General features: G+C 43.2%; 3 protein-coding genes across 4 annotated transcripts in view; all 3 read left to right on the top strand.

Annotated features, from left to right (window-relative positions):
• The first annotated feature begins 364 nt into the window (after positions 1-364).
• On the top strand, positions 365-11572 carry heg1 (heart development protein with EGF-like domains 1). Of its 2 annotated transcripts, none has more exons than XM_031559818.2 (13): positions 365-870; positions 4321-5982; positions 6205-6318; positions 6805-6927; positions 7219-7301; positions 7467-7519; positions 7678-7853; positions 9053-9187; positions 9414-9456; positions 9550-9587; positions 9880-9967; positions 10097-10274; positions 10810-11572. In XM_031559818.2, the coding sequence occupies exons 1-13, from the start codon at positions 576-578 to the stop codon at positions 10987-10989; spliced, it is 3168 nt and encodes a 1055-aa protein (XP_031415678.1). In that variant the 5' UTR covers positions 365-575; the 3' UTR covers positions 10990-11572. The 2 variants fall into 2 exon arrangements, with proteins under 2 accessions (XP_031415678.1, XP_031415685.1); XM_031559825.2 differs by having other exon boundaries at positions 366-870; positions 10806-11572.
• A 46-nt stretch (positions 11573-11618) lies between these two features.
• Positions 11619-13413, top strand: LOC116222916. The gene has a single exon (XM_031578158.1). The coding sequence runs from the start codon at positions 12388-12390 to the stop codon at positions 13411-13413; it is 1026 nt and encodes a 341-aa protein (XP_031434018.1). The 5' UTR covers positions 11619-12387.
• Positions 13414-16249: 2836 nt separating this feature from the next.
• LOC122128502 (KAT8 regulatory NSL complex subunit 1-like protein) overlaps positions 16250-17349 on the top strand; it is a 16318-nt gene continuing 15218 nt past the window's right edge. Inside the window, exons 1-2 of the mRNA XM_042709383.1 lie at positions 16250-16446; positions 16849-17349. The exon at positions 16849-17349 is cut by the window's right edge and continues 656 nt beyond it. Coding sequence (XP_042565317.1) covers positions 16897-17349 — 453 coding nt within the window. The 5' untranslated portion in view covers positions 16250-16446; positions 16849-16896. The remainder of the gene's footprint in view (positions 16447-16848) is intronic.

Raw genomic sequence — 17349 nt, 5'->3', positions numbered from 1 at the left:
AACACTGTCACAAATGTCAAGTCTGAAATCATTACTACCTGAGGTAGTGCTGTAGTGCAGCTGGCATCAATTCAGGTGTTTAGGCTACTATGGTAGTCTTCTGTTTTTATATTCGTCTTTAGCCCATACATGGTTATTTTATATTTTGACAGTCTGGTCATTAGCTTTCCAATCTAGAGCAGGCCTAGTTTATTTCACGAAAAGCACTCTGCGTTTGCTTGTTTTTGCAGATTACAATACGCAATGCAAGTAAATTAGGGTAGACCTCACCATCAACAATAAATCGCAAGGCAGTCGGACTGAGGAAAGTACAGCGGAATTGGGTGGAAACCGCTATCGTCTGTGTCTGGGGGAGGAGTCTGCTGTTTCGGATGTGATACAGGCTTCTGATTCAGCCTCTGGAAGCGTGCATTGAAATAAATCCCGCTATACCGCTAAATGGCTCCTTAAGTTATCCTATGAGATTTTTGCGATCCGAAATTGACAGAGAACCCAGTTTCCGATGGTGGACCTTGACACTTTGCCGTTTTGCTTATTAAGAGTTTGCTGTCTGCCGCCTCACGGTCGTCGTTATAATGGAAACGTGTACTTTGAGAGTCATAGACCATCTCGTACTTGTAGTGCTTTTCACTCTTTTAAAATCTCTCGATGGAACCTCCACTCCGAGAACGGCTACGGACTACACACTGGACTCGCGAAGTTATTTTTCAGTACCTACTGATTTATCTGAAACCGCTTTGCCAAAGGAGTTGACTACTTCCATAACTGAGTATACTAAAGGAACCTCCACAAACTTTGGGGATTCATTGGCTGGGATCACAGATATTCCTCGGGACTTTTCTGAGAAGTTCCACACCGAAATGAAATCGGGTAAGCACTTCGGCGGGATCATTCATTTATTAGGATTTGTCCATCACCGTCTTAGCCACTTGTCCTCGCAAGGCCGAAAACCATGCTGCCCCGCAAGGTTTCATCATTTAATGCAGTATTCTGTAGTCTGTTGTTGGCTTGAGAAGATATCTGTTAGGACTTTTAACAATGTGGGCTATGACGCTATTGCTATAAAAAAGTGCAATCTAAATTCACAACATACCCTATAGATCGTCTTCTAAATCGTAGAGTTATTGTACAGGTCGACAGCTTGTGGCTAATGAACCGCCTCAAAGGGAAAGCGTTACAAACTAATACAAACCATATAACACAATCGAAACAAAAATCTAATTGGGCAAGTTGCTTCTGGTGAAAGTCAATGTTGTTCTCCCATCAGGTGTGACAGTGGCCATGCTCTTGACTCCATCCACCTGTTAGGTGCAGCCTACATACATGGAAAGTTCTTGTTCAACCACAGTGTTGTTTCCCTTTGACATGTTTACAAGTAAAGTATGGTTTCAAAGAGAGAAACCCACAACCCAATGTGGGTGTCGGTGAATTAGAAAGTTTGGAGTGGAGGGATTTTCCCCACCTGTAAGACTTTCACGTTCTTGAGATGGAAAAGGAGGCTGATACATTTAATTTGTTTATTACTTGATTATGAATAGCAATACAACAAATATTACTAATATTGATTTAAGCCTACACAGAACATGGTCAGACAGTGATATCTAATAGCCTAAGATATTCTAAGAATGATACGGGCTTCAAAAGAAACGGTTTTCGAGGTTTAATCAGTAGCATATATGAATTCCACAGCACAGTTTGGATCACATACGCTCCTTAAAGGCTTTTATTATTATTACTGGCATGTCCTAATGAACTGTCATCTTTAGATAACCTTTTCAACTTTGGACTTGACTTAGTAATGGAATAGAACAGATGCTGTCATATTCAATTTGTGAGTAGGTTCATTAGAGAATTACTGGAGGGTGGGGGGTTAGTAGCCTACCGTTAAATATTAGTTTTTCCAGGACACATTTGTCTTCCTGTCCACACCACTGAGATGAATTCCTAGGAAATAAACGGATGACATCTTAAACAAATATTGGAGTCTGTCTTGTATTGCTAGAATGAGAAGCTGACGCCAATGACTTCATTCCAACTCAGCTATTCCACTTTTGGGAAATGTCATCTGCCCCAGCCAGAGTCTGCAAGATGTCCATGCTGGAGGTGTTGCTCCAAACTGCCATATTAAAGGCCAGTTTGGTTAAATGTTTAAGTTCATAGATCACTTTCTAAAGCTCTGTTTTAGCTCCAGGCTCAGAAGTGATTTCAGGTCACTGGTGCCTCAGCACTGATTAAACATGCCAAACTCACCATCAAAGTTGTATTGATGAATAGATGTGGAGATTTAATACAGACTGTATTTTAGATAAGTTGTTATAACTTCTATGACACACATTGAAATATTCGATTTCTATTCTACAATATGATGCATTCTAAATCAAACTGATGAGCTCTGATCAGACTGCGCATTGCATTTGCCAGCCTTGACGATTCCTAATAATCATTAGTTGTCTAAGTTATAGACCGGTTAACTTTTACTGATGTGGAATCCTGGAGACTCACTGAAGAGACGACCCCTTGTCATAGGCCTCCGTGTAACGGCTGGAGTTGGCTCAGTTATATCTCTGCTTGCGCTTGGGGAGCATAAAAAGATTCTGTATGACTCATACAATTGTTTTGCATTACTGTGCTATTGCTAATAATTCTACATGTTGAAGGGCATCCTGATGTCATGGTCCCGCTTCTATCTTCTACACTTGTGTTACTTTATTGTTGCGAGGCATAACCTGAAAAGAGTCAAGTTTCATGCACCCTATTTTATTTTTAAACAAAACAAACTAAATACAAAACAGAACAAAAACTTGGCCATATAGTTCTCAGGTAATGATCCAGAAAGTTGATTTACCACGCGAAACCGTGGCAAACCAGTGTCCGCCTACGGTACATCTGCATTTGGTTACGGTGGTGAATTCATTGTCTCTCGGTTACGCTCCCGATGACTGTTGACTGTTTGGTTGTGTACTGAATGCCAGGCTTTGAGATGTTGACTGTTTGGTTGTGTGCTGAATGCCAGGCGGTTGACTGTTTGGTTGTGTACTGAATGCCAGGCGGTTGACTGTTTGGTTGTGTACTGAATGCCAGGCTGTGAGATGTTTGGTTGTGTACTGAATGCCAGGCGGTTGACTGTTTGGTTCTGTGCTGAATGCCAGGCTGTGAGATGTTTGGTTGTGTACTGAATGCCAGGCTGTGAGATGTTTGGTTGTGTACTGAATGCCAGGCGGTTGACTGTTTGGTTGTGTACTGAATGCCAGGCGGTGAGATGTTTGGTTGTGTACTGAATGCCAGGCTGTGAGATGTTTGCATGACATCCTCTGCTTCTCCCCAGTCCAAGCTGAGAGCACTGGGCTATAAACTGCTGTCACTCCCTGACACACCCAAAACACCAAACAACAAACAATGCCAGCTTTTCACATTGGAGCTTTGGTGAATTTGGAGAGGAGTAAATAATGAAAGGTCTTTACATTTGGGAAGTTGGAAAATAATGAAGCCTTAAATTGCTTAACTTTTAAATGTCCTGGGTAGTGACATTATTTAAACACTGATCATAGGGTAAACTCAGACAAAGTCTGTCGTTTTGTTATATGTATCAGTGTGCTTCATCTGCTTGATCAACTTAATTTGCTATTTATAGATATTAATATGTTTTTCTATGTACTGTATATATATATATAACATATCTATATTTTAGACAAAACAACTCTCTCTCTCATTTGCATGAAGTATATATCTGTATGTGGGTTGCCTGAAATAAGTCACTTTAAGTTCTAAGTAATTCCCTAAGGAAGTTAACTTTTGTAAGTTTATAAAATGCAGTCTTTATTTATTTATTTATTTATTTATAATACTTGTGTGTCCTATCATGACATTATTCCATGTGTATGAACTGCAGGCAGTGACATTATTGTAGTGTGGGCTTCTGCTAGGTCAGCTTTAGGAAGGAAGCTGCTGTTCCCATAGGACCAAGTCACCTCCATTTTTAGGGCCCAAGCTTTTGTTAGCTTAGACAGGCTGGGCTGCCAATTGTTCTCCACCCAAAATCATTACATCCGCAGCCACTTCTGAAAACATCTTCTCCTGCCATCTCTGATGTCTGCTAAATCTGTATGGTGTCAAGCACACTCTTGTGGGCTATCGTGCACATAACAGGCACGCCTGCTGAACAGTACAGTCCGTCAGCAAACAACATATTGCTTCTGGTTTGGATGCAATACAACATCATTTAAAAGGATGCTTGTCAACATAGTTACCTCTAACTCTTGAGTTGGTAGATGGTTGGATAATGTAACGTTTTCTAATCTCTCACGTCCCTCTGTCTTTTAGCCATAGAGCAGAAGTCCTACATCTCTACAGAGACAGCCACCGCTGACCACACAACCACTGACCACGCCACAGAATCCATGCGCTCCAGCACCACTTGGACTTCAGACTCCATCACAGAGCGAGAGCGTACAGACTTCACCCATCTCCTTCCCAGCTTTTCCCAGGAGCACCGGCCCTCCCTCGAGGCACGGACCATTCGAGATACCCCCGGTGTGAGCAGGCCCTCCACCAGTGATCCGGATGCCCCCTCCCAGACCGACAGCACTTACGTCTCCGCCACCATGAGCCGAGCTGGAGAGCGCGCCCTGCTGTCCGTCACCTCCAACAGCACCTCTCCGTACACCTCAGAGGACTCCAGTTCATCAGAGGCCAGTTCTAAGGCCTTCACCTGGGAGGGAAGCGTAGAGGGAACTTCCCATGGCAGGGGGACCAGTAACAGCCACGGCGCCACATCCACCGGGTCTGAACTGACGGCTGCGACCTCGGACTCCCAGCACACCACTAACAGCTCTTCGGGGAAATCCTCAGAGACTGAAGGGCCCAATCTGTCCACGTGGACACAGTCTCAGACGGGCCAGCCCAACATCACTCAGCGGGGCTTCGAGCAGACATCCGGTACTGGAGTTATCTTCAGCTCCACGCCTCCGCTGACCGTGGTCAACCACACACGCCAGGGGACAGACTGGACAGACGTGACAGACACCAGCCACACCTACAGCGGCAGGGCGCCCCACACCCCGTCGCAGGGGGGCGTTGCGTCGTCCACGTCCCCGTTCTTGTCCTCAGAGAGCAGCCACACGGGCACGTCCCACCAGGATGGAGAGAGGACGGTCACGCGTGTCCTCGACGACGGGCTGTCCTCCGAGCCTTCCACCGGCTCCATGAGCACGGCGAGACGCGAGGAGACGGACGGGGTCCAGCCTCTCACAGAGGAGGGGACGACTATCCTGGGCCTGACCACTGCCTCTCCTGCAGCCGGGGGAGACCCCACCACTGGGGACGACTCGCTCTTCAAGTTCCTGTCGGGCCATCAGCCCTACACGTCTGAGACTGAGGGGCCCACAGAGCCCAGCGAGGTGCTGCACTCCACGGCCTCGGAGCCGGCCACACAGGGGCCACAGCACACAGAGAGGGAGGCAGAGACGGAAGGGGACACCCAGAGGGTTCCCACAGAAGCCCTCACCACCAGCACCTCTGCTCCCTCCACCACCACCACCACCACCTCCATCACCTCCATCACCTCCCCCATCCCCATCACCACCCACCAGCTGGAGCCTAGCACCACAGCGGAGACCTCCACCCTGCGCACCACCATCATCACCACAGACACCACGCAGGGGCCACCTCCGAGCACACCCTTCCCCCCGGCGGGGCACATCCCCCCCTCCAGGACGGGAGGCCCCCACACCCACAGCCCGTCCGGGGTGGGCCGAGAGGGGGATATCTCCACGGACGTGACCACCCTGCACCTGGAGACCAGCACGGCCACGCCAGGAAAAACCACGGCCCAGGGCCGACCCACCACTGCCTCCTACAGCAAGAGCGCCCCCACCACGGCCCCAGCAGCACGCACCACGGCCAGCCACACGCAGGGCCGCACCACCACCCTGCCCGAAGCCACCACCACGCAGATGGAAGTGAAGCCTACTACGCCCGTTTTAGGTCTGTCTGCCAGAAACACCACATCATGCAGCTCTGCTGTTCTCACAATGTATTTTCATAACATGGGTAAACTGTTGAGGAAGCACTTACCACATTACATTTCCATATCGTTATTAGGTGTTATAACCATTGACACCTTTGCAGTCAGTATTAATTATTCACTAGGTTCTGTGTTGAATAGACCTTGGACCTCTGGAGCTTATATCCTGTTCTCCCTCTCAGGGCGTCCGTGTGGCGCGCAGTTCTGTGCCAACGGGGGGACATGTGTGAGGCACGCTGGGAACACTGACATCTGTGTCTGCCTTCCAGCGTGGACAGGACCCACTTGTACAAAGGGTGAGCTGCAGAGAAGCACAATCTCCAAACAACCGTCTAGCCCCAGTACTTTAAATGTTATTAAATGTTACAAAATGAACACGTTAAATTTTATTTATTTTTTAATTTGTACATCATATGTTCAATGTTTCAATTCATTTCTTCATTGAAGGATTGTTGGTATTGAATTAATGGTTAATGAGTGGTTCATTAATTCATTAATTTAAATTACATCCCATATATGATCTGCTTTTCTGCTTTGGATTTAAATAAAATTTGGACTGCATAGGACTGAATGGGACTGCATATGACATTGCACACCCTTACCAAGCTGGAAAGGAATTCAAAGTATTTCAAGAAGTTGCATAAGGGGTGGGCTCAACATCAGCCATTTCACTGCAATGCAATGTCCAGGGTCTGACCACTGACTGGTTGGGTGTTGTGAGTAGTGTGTCTGTCTGTTAGTGATTCTCCTCTAATGCCCCCCGTCCTCTCTTCCCCCTCCAGATGTGAATGAGTGTGAGACGAACCCCTGCCCTGCAGGCTCCACGTGTGTCAACACCAACGGCTCCTTCAGCTGCGAGTGTCCCCTCGGCTCCGACCTGGAGAATGGCCGCGAGTGCACCGATGGTGAGATGAAACACACGCAGACACACACACACACAGACAGACAGACAGACACACCGAGACACAGACACACACAGACACAGACAGACACACAGACACACACACACACACACACAGACACACACACACACACACACACACACACACACAGACACAAACACACAAAGTGAATTCAGTGTTTAGTGTTTCAGTGTTCAGTGTTTAGGCCCAATAAATCCCTGTAAAAGTCATACTGTTCCCTGGAATCAACTAGAACACTAAACTGGGTCTTCATGACTCCCTTCTGTTTCACAGTGAAGACCTTCCTGGGGTCCTTCAGTGTCAACAGCACACATTCCAACTCGCTGCATGAAATCGAAGGGGAGATAAAACATCTGGTAAGGACAGTCACCTCTTTGGAGAGGATAATAACTCCTCTCCCAGTTACCTAATGTGAACACAGTCTGGCTTTGGTCAGAACCCAGGGAGATTGATTGAGTGTAGGTGCTGAGGCGACCCAGTTGATGACTGTTAGGTGTGACCCTGCTGCGTTTGTGTTTCAGCTCAATGTCTCCCTCTCTCTTCTGCGGGGTTACATACGCTCCACATGTTATAGGTGAGTGGGGTTCTCTTAAACACACACACAGACACACAGACACAGACACAGACACAGACACAGACACACACACAGACACACACACAGACACACACAACCACAAGCACATATTTATCATCATTCATGGCATTTGAAGGTAATGTCTGCTTTTCTGACAGGAGCGGAAACCTCCGAAATGGCAGTGAGGAGTGGAGCATCAAGGCCGTGAACATGTTCTCCATCTCGGCCGACGTGAACGGAACTGTCGTCCACAACAGCATCCAGTTGGCCCTGAGGAACTGCAGCCGGAGCCCTGCGCACTGCCGAGTGCACAAGTACAAGTTCTCTTATCACGGTACGCTTCTGCCGCCTCCACTCCTCTCCTTTTCTTCACTCCTCTCCTTCGTCTCCTGGCAATCTTCCCCCTCTCCATTTTTTCCGTGCCTATGCCCTGCCTATGAAAAGTATCGGACTCTCTGCTTATCATTCAGATAAGACACTTCTGAGGGTTCAGTTGAGTGTTCCATATGCTCTTTGCATGGGAAGTGCCGTTAGGTTTTCATCGGGGATGGGGTGTCTGCCTTATGAAGTGGGTTGTTTCAATAAAACACAAAAGGCCATTTTCCTGTATGGACAGTAAGAACAGATGCATGTTGCATATGTAACAACTGTATTACTATTTAACAGGGCACATATGGAAATAATTATAATAATACCTTTTTATTCCATTTACATTTACATTTACATTTACATTTAGTCATTTAGCAAAGCTTTTGTCCAAAGCGACGTACAAGGGAGAGAATAGTCAAGCTACGAGCAATAGAACCTGGTGTAACAATAAATACTACTTTACATAAGAAATATAACAAAATGAAATAAAAAAAAAGAAAAAGAAGTGCAGAAATGTAACTGCTGTAATTGCAGGTTACGCATAAGTCGAAGTGCCAGTTAGGACGGGAAGTGCTCTCTGAAGAGTTGGGTCTTCAAAAGCTTCTTAAAGGTAGAGAGGGACGCCCCTGCTCTGGTAGTGCTGGGTAGTTCATTCCACCAACGTGGAACTACAAATGAGAATAGTCTGGACTACCGTACTTGCACAGACGGCAGTGCCAAACGACGCTCACTAGAAGAGCGCAGCATTCCAGTGCAGTTGTGCTTGTAGTTACCACTTACCGTTTCTCCCAAAGAATATGAACAGTACATGTGGCACACACAGAAATGAGAATCACTTGCGTTAAATGTGTGAATCACATTTTATGTGGCATTTTAGGTGAAACTGTTTGATAAGTTTGTCATACATAGGTCCCAGCACGCTGATACGACCTCAGGCTGGCCAGGCTCCTGTTTCTGTCCTGACTCCTGAATGTGTCCTCTCTCTGTCCTGTTTCTGTCCTGTCTCCTGAATGTGTCCTCTCTCTGTCCTGTTTCTGTCCTGTCTCCTGAATGTGTCCTCTCTCTGTCTTGTTTCTGTCCTGTCTCCTGAATGTGTCCTCTCTCTATCCTGTTTCTGTCCTGTCTCCTGAATGTGTCCTCTCTCTGTCCTGTTTCACCCCGCAGTGGAGAGCTTGTGCAAAGTGCAGAGCCATCGGTGTGATACTGAACGCTCCGACTGCAGAGACGACAGTGGCAGCCCATACTGCGAGTGCCGGGAAGGCTACTACAAACACCACGATCAGGACAAGACCTGCCTGGGTATTGACTGGCTTCCATTTGTCTGAAGGCTTATATTATACATTTCTATGCTCTGAAACAAGTTGTGGTTACACTGAATTACGCTGGTTACATGAATTTTGTGAAATTGAAGTTCAAACATCAAGATAAATATGTATTGTTTGTTACTGAGTACACTGTGCACATGACTGAACATGGCATATTTGAGTGATTTGTAATATGACATTTGAACTGTTTTACATTCAAGCTTGCGGTGATGGCTATCAACTGAAAAATGGTGTTTGTGTCAAGTGAGTATTTAGCATGGTGCTGTACATATAGAACCAACTACATATTGTGTCTCTGCTATGATAATTCATGCATGAACAATTTGTCTGTTTTAGTTGCACATTTGGATTTGGAGGATTCAACTGCACAAATTGTAAGTATTAATTTACCAGGACATAATATATACATCAACATACTTATATAACTCCCAACACATGCACACTCCCTAGTATTCTCCACTAGGTACAAAAACACAAAAGACATGCCATTATATATACTGTGCCAACAAACTATTAGATACATCTTAAACTTGTATTAAGCTTTCATTTTAGTTAGGAAATAAACACTAAACGGTGGATCAGACTGTTCAGTCTAATGTCCTGTACATGTGTCTTTGTGTTTCTCTCTGCTTGTGTGTGTGTGTGTGTGTGTGTGTGTGCATTTAGTTTACAAGCTGATTGCCATAGTAGTGTCACCAGCAGTTGGAGGCCTTCTTCTGATTCTGACCATTGCTCTTATAGTAACTTGCTGCAAGTAAGTATCGCAATGCAATTTATGTACATTAGTTGGACTACATTCATTATTAATCATACAACCTCTATGTTAAGCGTCTGTCACTAGACATGTGCAAAAATTACATCAGTTACTTGTGCTTTTTTTCAGGAAGGACAAAAATGACATCAACAAAATCATTTTCAAAAGTGGAGACTTACAGATGTCTCCATACGCTGACTTCCCCAAGAGTAACCGTGTCTCTATGGAGTGGGGGCGCGAGACCATAGAGATGCAGGAGAACGGCAGCACCAAGAATCTCCTTCAGATGACAGACATCTATTACTCTGTACGTACAGCTCCACATCACCACCTAGTGGCTGTCCTCAAGAATAGCATGTACAGAATAGCCCACCCAGACATTAAACATTAGTGTAGATCAGTGATTTTCAAACGTTTTTATTTGTGTGGCCCCTGTAGCAACATGTTTTTTATAATATGTATCTCCAGACCCACAGTTTCCAGCAACTTCTATAGGTCCATGTATAATCATACTTAGTGGGTGCCAATACTGTGGGAGCCACACTGTTCTGATTGTGGTATTTGGCCATATCATTGTCATCATGGTTCTAGGTTTAGTATATATATATATATATTCGCCTTTTCCAGTGATGTGACTTATGTTGTGTGAATAGATTTAATGTTTTCAGTATTCTTTTGTTTGTCAGATTTCAGAAAATACGTCATGCAGTGATTGTGTTCATGTCGTGACCTTCCCCATGCAGGAAGCTTTCATGACATTATTGAAAATCAGAATAGCTGTAGGGTGTAGTGGTAAATCATAGACTCATGTTTCTTTCTCCCTGTCTTTGTGTGGCAGCCAGCCTTACGTAACGCGGACCTGGAGCGGAATGGCCTCTACCCTTTCTCCGGCCTGCCCGGTTCACGCCACTCCTGCATCTACCCGGCACAGTGGAACCCCTCCTTCATATGTGACGACTCACGCCGCCGGGACTACTTCTGATCATGCTCCCAGCCTGGGCTCCCAGGGGGCGGAGGGATAGCAGGTGCCCAATCACAGGACACAAATCTGCCCTCGAATGAAGCCTGATCAGAACAGAAGATGGTTTTTAAATTGACCACTGCTTACCAGGCAATGTGAAACAGGCTGGAAATTTAAAGGATGTAATTATTATTATTATTATTATTATTATTATTATTGTTATTATTATTTGCCTGTGGAAAGAGAGGTGGTTGGACGTGCCTAGGGCTGCTTCAGATTTGCTGCCTTGGTGTGTCAATGAGGATGAACTTACTTTTGTGTGATCCTTTCACAAGCAGTATAAGCACTTGATGGTAGCAGTGCTATAGAAGTATCAAATCTCAAAGTGACCATCAAAACACTGTGAAAATAACGAAAATAACAAGCCGCTGGTGGGTTTTTGCAAACAACTATTCAGTATTAGCAAATCCAGGTTTGCACTAAGGACCCCAAAAACTGTAGTATATCTCTGAAGCCATAAATCGAAGTGGTATTTATAATAGCATTGAGGGATGTGAAGTGTTAATGTAGTGTGAAGTGTGTGAATGTTTGTGTGTGTGTGGGTGTGTGTTTGTGTGTGTGTGTGTGTGTGTGTGTGTGTGTGTGTGTGTGTGTGTGTGTGTGTGTGTGTGTGTGTGTGTGTGTGTGTGTGTGTGTGTGTGTGTGTGTGTGTGTGTGTGTGTGTGTGTGTGTGTGTGTGTGCGTGTGTGTGTGTCAGTGTGTTTATTTGGCAGAGAGGATATGTAGCAATGATCTTTTGAGATTGTTAGGCCATGCATTTTACTGTGGAATATTAGGTGTATTTGTTCAGCACAAAGAGTGTAGATCAGATTTCACAAGGATAGGCATAGGAAACAAATTATTCAAAATTATTTGAATTCGAGAAGGATTAATGAACTACCAAAGTTTTTTTATGAAGGCATAATTTGCATATGAAGGACTGCTTTGGGACTGTTTTGGGTATTGTATACGTAAATTAGCAAGTTTACAAAACAAATCATTGAGATATGCGATATCAATATGCCTCCGCAGAAAGTAAGAAAATATATTGTCACCTGTCATTTGTTTGTGTATGTTAGTAAGGACATTTCAAATCAGATTGTACCCACAAGAGCCTGCTATTTTGTCTGAGAAATCCATTGTCCTTTTGTTTGTGTGCTATGGATTACTCTGGCGTTTTAGCCAGACATGTATATTTAAAAAATAAAACAAATTGTTTCCACAGTTGTTATGAAGTGTGTATTTGCTACATATTCGTGGCAGCGTCTATGTCGGTCACACATCATCACAATTAATGTCAGTATGAAATACAATCTATTTGATATACTTTGCATACATATTTTGTGCATTTATTATTGTTGAGAGACTAAGAGATGCAAAGCTTGTTAAAGAACGTTTTACCTGGTTTCCATACAAAGCCATGGCAGAGGAACAGGATCGTTTGTTATTCAAATCTCGTAGACTACTTAAGGCGATGGTAAGCCCAGAGGAATGGTTCAGGACGTTGGAGATAGCAGGGGTAGCAATGGAAGTCAGTATGAATGAACTTGCATTTAAAGTGCTGAATGGGCCTGTCTCTATCCTCAACTTAGTTGCCTACGTCTTTTTTGCATTCTGTCTTTTTTGCCAGCGCGATGGAACAGACGTGCTCAAGCAACCACTGAGGGCCTTACTGGTGTCTCTTGTGACGTTCATGGCAACTATTGAAATAGTCACTGTTGTTTATGTTTTCTATGCTTTTTCACATTTTTATGTTATGGATTTTTTGCTTTTCGGCATTGAGTGCAGCTTCACCACAGTGGTGTGGCTCAATGTCTTCTACTTCTCTCAAATTGTACCGCCTCAGAGTACCTTTTCCATTTGGTTGAAGAGGAACATCAAGTGCACTGTATACAGTGTGATGATCTTCGACAAGTTTCTCTTTCTTGCTGATATTCCGTTGATACTGCTATGGCAATACAACATCAACAGCACTTCAACGAGCTCAAACACAACAACTATTCAGGATTTCCTGGTGGAGCCCCTAGCGGTTTTGTATTTCTCTCGACTGGTGTACTTTCTCCTCAGTCTCGTTGTGATGATGGCATCCAGCTGGGCCACGGTGTCCTACCTGAGGCGTCACCTGAAGAACATGGAGTCAAGCAGAAGCCCCTTCACCTCCTCCATGCACAGGCAGCTTAGAGTGACTATCACAGGCTCTTTGCAAGCAGTTCTCTATTTCCTCTGTACTACATGGTTCCTACTGGCTCATTTGCTTTCCAACATCAGCCATGGACGTTTTGATTCTAATAGCTATATCTTCTTTACTGTCATGTCTATGTACTGCTTTGGGACGGCTATAAATGTGGGTGTCGGACAGTCTTTATTCAGGAACAGGGCGGTTGGCTGGTGGCACAAAGTGTCAGATATTTCAATTTTACGAAGGACATCTGTGACAAATGCATAGATTCACATTGAAAACCTAATCTAGTTCCTGCTTTTCACCAAACCTGCCCGGGTGTGTGACTGCATCATCATCAGGCTTGGTTGCCAGTACCAAAGTCCTTATAGAGGACTATCTCTGACTGCTTTCCTATGCATAGGAGTACTTTATGCATAGGAGTACTTTATGCATAGGAGTGCTGTATGCATAGGAGTACTTTATGCATAGGAATGCTTTATGCATAGGAGTGCTTTATGCATAGGAGTACTTTATGCATAGGAGTGCTTTATGCATAGGAGTGCTTTATGCATAGGTTGCTCCTCTTGTCCCAGTAAATCTCTCCCTGCCTGCTGATTTGCCTGATGGTAATTTTCCTTAGCCACCATAATACAGCTGGCTTTCTCATAAGATGTTTGAGATTTAAATAAATATGTACAATGAAAAATGCTTAGTTGTTTCAAATGTGAAATTTCATAATAGATTTAAGTAGTTTAAGTTATGTCTGCATATCAACTGGTCAGTAACAAACCACTTGGTAAAGATATAGGAGCACTAGCTATTATTAAAAAAAACAGTAGCGTGTTAAAATGCACCAGTTATTCTAAAACCGTATCATTTAAAATCATCTTTTTCTGTGTTTGAACCTACCTGAAAAAAGAACATTTATTAATGAACATTTAATTAGGGATGGATAAGGTTTAAATGTTTTGCTAGTTTTAAGTCAACAACAATAATTTTCACAGATGAGGCTTCTAATTCAGTTGATATCGGTGATGATATAGAGACATATAGATTTTTAAAAACTTTTTAACTAGAGCTAAAGGTTTTATTAGGAAACCACTACGGTGAACATGACCTGTAGATGTCAGTATTAGAGTGCATGTGGGTATTGGATGGTGTTGTGCATGGTGTAGAAATAGTTTTTAATTTTCAAGAATAGCATTGCTCAATCTCAAACAATATAGTAGGATATATTTCTAACTGTGTAAGCTATATATTTTACAAATTCAAATATGTAAGTCGGCACTTAATTTTATCAAAACAATGTTAAACATAATTTGCCAGTCAATGATATGTGATATCTTTGTTTCTGTTATGTTACTTTGGCATTATGTATATAGACAGTCAAACAAATCATATAAAAGATTACAAAGTTTGTGCAAACTAGAAAATAAACAAGCTTTGTTTGACATTTTTCAGGCTCTCGTTTTTTTTTAAAACAAAGTTACACTATGCAAGAATGTGCACTTTTTTATGAACAACTACTTTTGGTATCAAGTAATTTCTTAAGAAAAGCCAACAATATTGCAGCATATTTGCAAACTTTTATCAATGCTGGTGGTGTGGATCAATGCTATGGCATTGCATTTACACTCAATGGAGGAGGGGAAAATGGGTTCATTGAGCAATTAGCCCTATATCTTATGCACACAGATAACACAGAGTTAAAAGAGCCTAAAAGGTGTAGGTGGTTCTTAAAGTTACGTCTTCCACACTATTCAGTGTCTGACACTGGCTGTGTCATGCGAACATTACTTCCATTCTTGTAAAATTACTAGGGATAGTCAGATGTTCATTTTAATGTTGTATACAGATTTGCATTACTGATTACACTGAATGATTACAGAAGTATATTACAACAAGCAAAATATGTACAACACGTAAAATTGTCCTGCATTCTGTGGAAATGTTGTCAAATGTGTTTCACGTCCTTGGTGTAAGCACAAAATGGGTTTTGAAACATCTGTACTTTAAATTGAGTGAACTGATGGGACAGAAGAACATTGAAACAGAACATCAGGGTTACGCCTCTTCACTTGGTAAGACGCGCCCTGAACTTTTACATTCCCCTGTACTTTTAGCCAAACTAAGACTTTCCATCCTGATTGGAACCCTGCTTTCATAAGGAGTTTGCATTGGGTTTGATATGTTATGCTACATTTCTCCATGTTCCCTTCTTGTGTGCTCTCTCATTTTCATTAATTAACATTGATTTATAGCTTTCCTCTGTTTACAAACTGAAATGGGTGGTATTATTGTGAGTTTCATGACAGATCATACTATAGATTTGTGCTTTTAGGCTAGCCTATCTTTGTTCATTTTCCACTTCAGTTGCCTTGTAATTGTTTGAAACTGACTGCTGTTAAGGAGGTTAGAAAAGATGCTCTGTTCGAATAACATTATGTGGATAATACCATGGAAATCTAACCAGCAAGTTGCATGGGCCTCTTCTGAGAAAACGTACTGTATGGTATGACTTACTTCCTATAGGGATCAGAAAATGTGCTGACAAACTGTCATATTTGACCTTGATCTGTTGACCTCTTAATGTGAGCTACAGTCTGATTCAATAACAGTCAGTTTAATTAGGATCAACACTTAGCTATGCTTTTAGATCCACTGGAATCCAAATGGAATGTTTCCAGACCACAAGACTGTGAGCCTTAAGGTTACTCCTCGTCCAAAGTATTTGAATTATGCAAGATGTAACTGTTTAGGCTGCCAAATTCTTACTGAGATTTTAATATGTAGGCCTACAGCAAGACTTTTACAAATGCATGTAACTGTTTAATTACTGATCATATTATTGCAGATTTGGTTTAACAGAATAGTCTGTTACAATGGTCAGTTTGTTAGTTTATGCCTATGATGTATGGATTAAAAGGGACTAAACTGACTGAATACACTCACTAATTGCCATAATGTTTGTTTAACGTCCAGCTTAAACGAAATCAGTAACATGGAATGTAATTCTGCCGTCAACAATGGTTTACGAGTAAAATGGCTTGTCATAGCCTAAAAAAAACCGGCTTGCTTTAGTTACGCCCACTCCTCAGAGGGTCTGTCTTCTGACAAGCGCAGCAGTTGAACGGCAGTTACACCCGGGAGAACTGGAGTGGAGTGTGGTGAACAGTGTTGTGACAGCTGAGCTTTCTCTGTCGAACATCGGTCTCTTTTCGGTTTATAGGTTTTATTTATGTTATTTTGTTTGTCGTTTTCTGTTTTACATAGGTATCTACAACCGCGTACATAAAGGTTGACTGGGAAAACCTCAAGGTAAGAGTGAAAATTCATGACGATACGTTGATGTTATTTCTTCACTGAATGCAAACTACGTGAAGTGACATTCTAGTTAGCTACCACAGGTCTTGGCAAAGTTAACGTTAACTGTTAGCTTGCTAAAATGTGATCTTTAACAACCGTTCGGTTTTTGGTCGCGAGCTAAGAATCTTAACTCCGGTCCGGTCAGTAAGTTAGGCTATAACGAAAACAAACATGTGAAATGAAAATCAATGAACGTTAAGCAGCTTTAGACTCAGCAAGTAACATTATTAAAAAGTATTTTTTTTGACTGCTAAATTCTCTTGCGATAAAGGCTTGTTTCCTCTCTAATGCTTTATGCTTTAGTTAACATATATTGAACCAACACCAGTGTTTTTTCCCCCCTCTCCTCCTCAGCCATCTCACATTAACAGTCGACTTCTCATCCGAAACCAAGCGGAGGGAATGGCACCAGCCTTAACTAAAACAGCAAAAAGTGGGATCCACTTGTCATCTTCTCTTTTAACTGATAGTATGGGTTCAGACAGTCCGGTTCTTGGGATCGATTTAGAACCTCAAATGAAATTTCTGGAGGACAGTTACAGTGAGAGGATGTGGTTGAACCTGTCGTCCTTGCCCTTTCTGGACACCTGCGGCTCGAAGAATCCTCTCGAGTATCCAGATGTGCTTCTGCAGCCTATACTACAAGGCTCAGGGTACTATAAAACAGTGCTGCTGTCCAACCCTCGAGCTCTGGTCGGCCAGCTCTCGATCAACAAAACCAAGAAGTCTTTGATGGCTCAAGGTGACATATTGTTGCCCCCTTTGCCCGACCTCAGCCACATAAGGGATGCGCCGGCTGGCTTGAGCCTGCGTCAGCTCAGCAGCTCTGTTGCAGAGTCCCTTGATGTTTCTAAT

This window comes from Clupea harengus, chromosome 2 (genome assembly GCF_900700415.2).
Source record: "Clupea harengus chromosome 2, Ch_v2.0.2, whole genome shotgun sequence".
Classification (NCBI taxonomy): Eukaryota; Metazoa; Chordata; class Actinopteri; order Clupeiformes; family Clupeidae; genus Clupea; species Clupea harengus.
Note: the sequence above shows the minus strand (reverse complement) of the source record. Positions and strands in the feature narration are given on the sequence as shown.